The 6,882-nt window shown below is 54.3% G+C and overlaps 1 protein-coding gene across 1 annotated transcript in view; it reads left to right on the forward strand.

The window, feature by feature from the left end:
* CD209 (CD209 molecule) overlaps positions 1 to 6,875 on the forward strand; it is a 7,703-nt gene extending 828 nt beyond the window's left edge. The window contains exons 3-7 of the mRNA XM_006170214.2: positions 235 to 315; positions 862 to 948; positions 1,907 to 2,058; positions 3,039 to 3,151; positions 6,589 to 6,875. Of these exons, the coding sequence (XP_006170276.1) occupies positions 235 to 315; positions 862 to 948; positions 1,907 to 2,058; positions 3,039 to 3,151; positions 6,589 to 6,739 (584 nt within the window). The 3' untranslated portion in view covers positions 6,740 to 6,875. The remainder of the gene's footprint in view (positions 1 to 234; positions 316 to 861; positions 949 to 1,906; positions 2,059 to 3,038; positions 3,152 to 6,588) is intronic.
* Positions 6,876 to 6,882: the final 7 nt, after the last annotated feature.

The following is a 6,882-nucleotide window of genomic DNA, read 5'->3' on the forward strand; positions in this document are numbered from 1 at the left end:
GGCTGGGTGATGTGCGGGCGGCGGGCCTGGGCTCCTGAGTCCTGGGGAGGTGGAGGCTGGGGGCTGGACTCCTGGTTCTTGGGGAAGTGGAGGCTGGGGGCCTGGACTCCTGGGTCCCAGGAGGTGGGGGCTGGGGCTTGAAATCTGGGTCCTAAACGGAGGCTGGGAACCAGGCTCAGGTGAGGCCGGGCGGAGGCCCACAGGCGTGCTCAAGCTGCCCGTCTTCCCCTGCAGGGTGTCTGGGCCACGTCCCCGTGCTGCAGCTCCTGTCCCTCCTGCTGTTCGCTGGGCTCCTGGTGGCCATCCTTGTCGAAGGTCTGAGGCTCCCAGGCCAGGCTTACGGCCTGTGGACGTCACCTGGGGTGGACAGGCCCCAGGGGGTCGGGTCAGCTGCTCAGTGGCCGTGCCCACTGTCCCCTACACCTGGTGCAGGGAGGGGAAAGTGAGGGAGGGGCTGCTCCAGTGGCTCTCCACCTTCTCCGGGTGCCACTCTCCTCCTCTTTCAGTTCTGACACAAAGACCCTGGGGTCCCAGAGCAGGGCAGGGCACGTGGGAGGCGTTGACTAGCTGCGGCTTCTTTTCCTCTCCTTTTTTAGAGAGATTTTTGCTATAGGGTGGGTATACTCATCGGAGAGACAGAGACAGAGAGAGAGAAAGCGAGAAGTCACCCCCAGGGATATGGCCATGCCACAGTCTGTTCTCCATTCTCCTCCTGAGATTTGGGGCATGCACGCAGACCCCCTCAGCGTGAGTTTGAAGCCACCGGGTCTGGGACTCGAACTGCGCTCAGCAACGTAGGCGCCCAGTGACGTAACCATTACACCATCTGCTGGTCCCACCATTTCTTTTCTCTTGGGACAGTGTCCAAGGCCTCCAGCTCCCACGGGGAGAAGCTGCTGATGCAGGAGGAAATCTCTGAGGGACTGACCCAGCTGAAGGCCAGCGTTGGTAAGTGGCCACGGGGTCCTGGAGCCGGGGAGGGTGTCCGGGTGTGTAACTTCTGTCATGTCTCCGATGCTCTCTGAGACTCGGTTTTCCCGTCTGCGACATGGAAATCCAGACTATGGCACTGCACGAAGGGCAGTACCCAGCAGGCACTCGGCCCTCAGCACTCGGCCCTCGACGAGACCTTCTGTTTTATGTGCTAAGCCCCTGGCTTCTCCCGAATGAGCAGACAAGGACCAGGACTCCTCGGTTCCCCTGGGGGTGGGGGAAGGTCTCAGGAAGTGGAGGGGGAAATGGCCCACCCAGGGCGGAGAGTCTAGGAAGGAGCCTGACTATCAAGGGCTTGAAAGGGAGGGCAGCTGGTGGCATGGTAGATAAGGAGCCAGATCCCGTAGTGGCTGACTGTGTGGTTCGAGTCCTGGACCCGGCGGCTTGAAAACCACCCAGCAGTTGGCATAATGGCTATGTCGCTGGACTCCCACGTAGTCAACTGTGGTTTGAGTCCCAGACCCGATAGCTTAAACTCACGCCAGGCACATGTGCGTGCGTGCCCAAGATCCCAAGAGGAGAATGGAGGAGAAGGGATTGCAGCATGGCCATCCCCCCTGGGGGGTGATTTCTCGCTTTCTGTCTGTCTCTCTCTGTCTCTGTCTTTCTGGTGAGCGCACGCGCCCTATAGCAAAACCCTCTCAAAAAAAGAAAAAAAAAAGAAAATCCCATCTCTCGTGTGTGTGCACGCATGCCCAAGATCCGAAGAAGAAAATGGAAGGGACCGTGCTGTGGCCGTCCCCCTGGGAGGTGCTTTCTCTCTCTCTCTCTCTCTCTCTCTCTCTGGTGAGTGCACACACCTCATAGCAAAACTAAAATAAATAAATAAACGAAGGGAAGACGTGAAGGGTGGGCGGGTAGGGAACCCAGATTGGGGATTGGGGTCTCAGCCCCAACCCGCTTCCTCCCACAGCCCGCCTGTGCCGTCCCTGTCCCTGGGAGTGGATGTCCTTCCAAGGAAACTGCTACTTCTTCTCCAACTCCCAGCGGAAGTGGCAGGACTCCGTCACTGGCTGTGAGGAAATGGGGGCCCAGCTTGTCATAGTCAGGAGTGACGAGGAACAGGTAGGCCTGGTGGTCAGCCCACCCCCGCCTGGGGTATGCCTGTCACTTCTGGCCAACCGGGGCAAGGTGGCGGGGAGATGGCCGGACAGGCTTTTCTGGGAGAGGGGCCACATTCTTCACGTGGAAAGGCTGGAGGGGAAAGGGTGCAGGAGGGGGCCCCGAGCTCCTTGCAAGGAGGACCCAAAGGAGATGTGGACATGCGTGGATGCTTTGGGGGACACATGAGATGTGAGCCGGATGTGTGGATCCGTGTTCGGTAGCTAGCTCTCGGGCCAGTGAGGGGCGTGGTCGTGAAGGCAGCTGGATCCTGCATGGCCGACTGCGTGGTTCTAGTCCCAGAAGGGCAACTGGAAAAACACACCAGGCGCTTATGTGTGCATGCCCAAAATCCTAAGAGGAGAATGGAGGAGCGTGGCTATTGCCCCTGGGGGCTGTTTTCTCATCCCAGTCCCCATCTCTCTCCTGCAAGCCCATCGCGAGGTGGCGTGGTGGTTGAAGTGCTGGATTCCCACACGGCCGACTGAGGTTTGAGTTCTGGACCTGATGGCTTAAAATAAAAAATCCCAACAAATAGAGAAAGAAAGAAATATTTAAATGAAATAAATGTTTAAAAGAAAAAAGAAAGCAGCTAACTGTCTGGGGAGGGTGTAGTTGGGGGAAGTCCTGAGGTGTAGGGTTTGCCAATTTCCCTGGTGTAAATACCCCCACCGTGGTTGATTTCTAGCTATCACTCTCACTGACGCTGGGGCTGAAAACGGAGCGTGCAATCAGCACACGGACTGCTAAGATCTGTATCTCGCTCGTTGAGCACCGTCAGGGGTAACTCCACGTGGTCTTGCTCAGCGCTGTGAGACCAAGTGCGTGGGAGGAGAGGCAGGCTGCGAGTCGGAAAGCAGAACTCTCTGCTGAGAGATTGGGAGACGCTGAGCCTCGAGGACGGGGGGACGGAGCTGCTTCTGACTCCTCCTGTACCTTTCCAGAGCTTTCTAAAGGCGCAGACGACCTCGAGTAACCGCTATAACTGGATAGGGCTCTCCGACCTGAAACATGAAGATGTATGGCATTGGGTGGACGACTCACCTCTGCAGACCAGGTAGGTCCTGGGGGAAGGAAATACCCTATTAAACACAGGTATGCTTCTGAACCTCTGCCTTGAGTTTTACCTGGGGGTCCGCTCCCACTGCCTGGCTCCCTAGGCCTAAGAGTCGGGACTTTTTTTTTTTTATTATTATTAGTTTAGTTTTTGCTATAGGGTATGCATACTTGCTGGAGAGAGACAGAGAGAGAGAAACAGAGAGAGGGGAAGTGAGAGATCTCCCCTCAGGGGGGATGCCCATACTGCAATCCCTTCTCTTGGGATTTTGGGCATGCATGCACACACACCTGACATGTTTTTCAAGCTGCTGGGTCCAGGACTCGAAATGAACAGTCAGACGCGTGAGATCCAGTCGCCTTCATCTGCATGGCACCTGCTGGCCCCCGTCTGGGAGTTTCGTTTGTCTGGGTTTCTGCTATAGGACACATACGCTCGCCAGAGACAGAGAGAGAGAGAGAGAGAGAGAGAGAAAATGGGAAACCGGCAGGGGAGATGCCCCCCTGGAATCCCGTTTCCTCCATCCCCTTCTCAGGATTCTGGGCACGCATGCACGTGTGCAGGTGTATTTTTATTTACTTATTTATTTTAACGATCAGTTATTTAATTAGGTTCTTGGCAAATAAATGTAGAACACCAATTTGTGAGGATAAACTCCATGTGTAAGGGCAAACACGGAATGCAGGCAGCCCCGGAGCTGAGAAACAGCCTTGGTTTTTGGTAACATTTGCGAGTCCACAGCTTTCTGGTCAACCTCGTGCTGCTCTGAAATCTCATATTTATCCTTCTCTGTGTCCAAGACCTCACCTCCCTGGTATCTGGGCTTCCACAGTTTCTTTTTCTTTTTTTTTTTTGGAGAGGTTTTTGCTATAGGGTGCATGCGCTCGCCAGACAGACAGAGACAGAGAGACAGAAAGCGAGAAATCACCCCCCAGGGGGGATGGCCACGCTGCAATCACTTCTCCTCCATTCTCCTCTTGGGATCTTGGGCACGCACGCACACGCGCCTGGCGTGAGTTTAAGCCACCGGGTCCGGGACGCGAACCGTGGTCGACTACGTGGGAGTCCAGCGACATAGTCATTACACTAACTGCTGGTCCCCGCAGTTTCTTTTCCTTGAAGTAAGCATCGGTGAGGTGCTTTGGGATTTTTCCTTTGCTAGTGTCCATTTTCGTGGAGGTGGCCATGACAGATGTCTGGTGTGTTCTACGCAGCGGGACTCGATGGAGGACCAGCGGTCCAGTTACACGTAGCAAGCTGTGGAGAGTAGCTAATTTGAAAACATGGTCTGCACGGCACCTGCTGGTCCCAATGTAGCTTGGTAAGAGAAAAGCTGATCTCTAGTAAGGCCAACAGTCAGGAGACAATTGCCATTGAAGAAGTAGATTATTTGGACCAGCTCGGTGGCACGATGGTTGAGGTGGCTGGATCCCACATGGCCGACTGTGCTGTTCAAGTCCTGGACCCGGTGCCTTGAAAAACATGCTGGGCATGTGTGCGTGCGTGTCCAAAATGCCAAGAGAAGAATGGAGGAGAAGGGATGTTGGCATGGCCTTGCCCCCGGGCATGCTTTCTCACTTTCTCTCTCTCTCTCTCTCTCTCTCTCTCTCTCTCTCTTTCTCTCTCTATCCAGTGAGTACACATGCCCCATAGCAAACAAACGAAAAGGTGGATTTAAAAAAATTGGGGTTGGGGCCAGCAGGTGTCATGGTGGTTAAGGACACTGGAATCCCATTTGTTTTCTCACTTTCCCTCTCTCTCGAGCTCTTTCCTCCCTCTCTGGTCACATTTTAAATAAATTTAAAAAGTTAAATAAAATTATTATTATTATTTTTTGAGAGGCTTTTGCTATAGGGCACATGTACTTGCCAGAAAGACAGAGAGACAGAAAGCGAGAAGTCATCCCCTCAGGGGGGATGGCCATGCCGCAATCCCTTCTCCTCCATTCTCCTCTCGGGATCTTGGGCACGCGCGCACATGTGTCTGGCGTGAGTTTAAGCCACCAGGTCTGGGACTTGAACTGCGTTCAGCTACATGGGAATCCAGTGACCTATAGCCATTATGCCATCTGCTGGTCCCAAATAAAAGAATTCTTTAAAGTTTTTGCGCCAAAAAATATACTTTAATTTCATTTTTTGCACACATTTTCAGAAGGCACATGCATTCACCAGAGAGCAACAGAGAGAGGGAGAGGAAGAAAGCACCCCCAAATCGGGCACGGTCACACGGCAGGCCTCTGTCCTCCACTTGTGCATCCTTGGCGGGACTTTGCACACACATGCCCACTGGTCTGTGTTTTTCAAGCTGCCAGGGCTGGGATTCAAGCCACAGTGGTTGGCTATGTGGGCTCCAGCTCCTTAACCACCTGCCCACGGGGCCAGCCCTGCATGAATTTTTTTTTAGAAGTCCTGTCCTATAACGTCCTGGGGCCCGAGAACCCCAAAAGGGAGGGGACTGAACTTGTGAACTCTGGATTGCTTGTTTGTATCTGAGAATCGCACTCCTAGGAGGGGGACTCCCCCACGGGAGTACGACATGGGAGGCAGGAGGACGGGCTACGACAAGGCGCAGTGACTCCAGCGCGTGGCTGGGTTGCTCACAACGAGGCGTGCTCGGCGTATGCACGGAGGGAAGACGGTACGGAGTCAAGTTTGCAGAAGCTGGAAGCATGGTTCATAGGGCCAGTGGGTGGCATGGTGGTTAAGGCAGCCGGACCCCACATGGCTGACAGCACGGTTCGGGTCCCAGACCTGGCAACTTGAAAAACGTGCTGAGTGTATTTGCATGCCCAAAACCCCAAGAGGAGAGTGGGGGAGAAGGGATTGTGGTGTGACCATCTCCCCAGGGGGTGATTTCTCACTCTCCATGCTGTCAGTCTCTGGAAAGCTCATGCACCCTAGTGCAAATTAAAGAAAAGGAGGGGGGCGGCAGGTAGCACAGTGGTTAAGGTGCTGAACACCCACACACTCAACCACGGTTCAAGTCCTGGACCCGGTGGCCTGAAAGTCAGGTTTGGAGAGTGAGCATACGTGCCCAAGATCCAGGAGGAGAATGGAGGAGAAGAGATTGCGGCCTGGCCATCCCCTCTGGGGGATGATTCCTCACTTTCCCTCTCACTGTTTCTGTCTCTCTCCTCTCTGGCAAGCCCAAATGCCCTATGGCAAAAACCTTAAAAAAGAAAAAAAGAGGGGCCAGCAGGTGGCGTGGTGGTTAAGGGCGTTGGAGTCCCACATGGTCAACTGTGGTTCAAGCTCTGGACCTGGAGGTTTGCTTTCTCACTTTCCCTCTCTCTCTCTCTCTGTCTGTCTGTCCCTCTCTGGTCAGATTAAAATAAATAAAGTTAAATAAAATAAGTCTAAAAAGAAAGAAAGAAAAGAAAACGAATGTGTGTGTGGTGGGGCGCGGACAGAGACTCACGTTCTGAACGGGCTTTGCAGCTTCACGAAGTTTTGGAACCGAGGGGAGCCCAACAACATCGGGGAGGAGGACTGTGTGGAATTGAACAGCAATGGCTGGAACGATGCTGGATGCGACGTCGAAAAGTTCTGGGTCTGCAAGAAGTCCGCAGCTTCCTGCTCCAGTCCCTGAAGGCTGGCTGGCTCCTTGGCTCCTGCAGCCCTAACCCTCCCTCCTGGGTGGGACATTGAAATCATAGCAGGCCGGGACCAGCAGCTGGCGTAATGGCTATGTTGCTGGACTCCCATGTAGCTGACCATGGTTCGAGTCCCAGA

The sequence above is a fragment of the Tupaia chinensis genome, unplaced genomic scaffold (genome assembly GCF_000334495.1).
Source record: "Tupaia chinensis unplaced genomic scaffold, TupChi_1.0 Scaffold148210_1, whole genome shotgun sequence".
Lineage (NCBI taxonomy): Eukaryota > Metazoa > Chordata > Mammalia > Scandentia > Tupaiidae > Tupaia > Tupaia belangeri.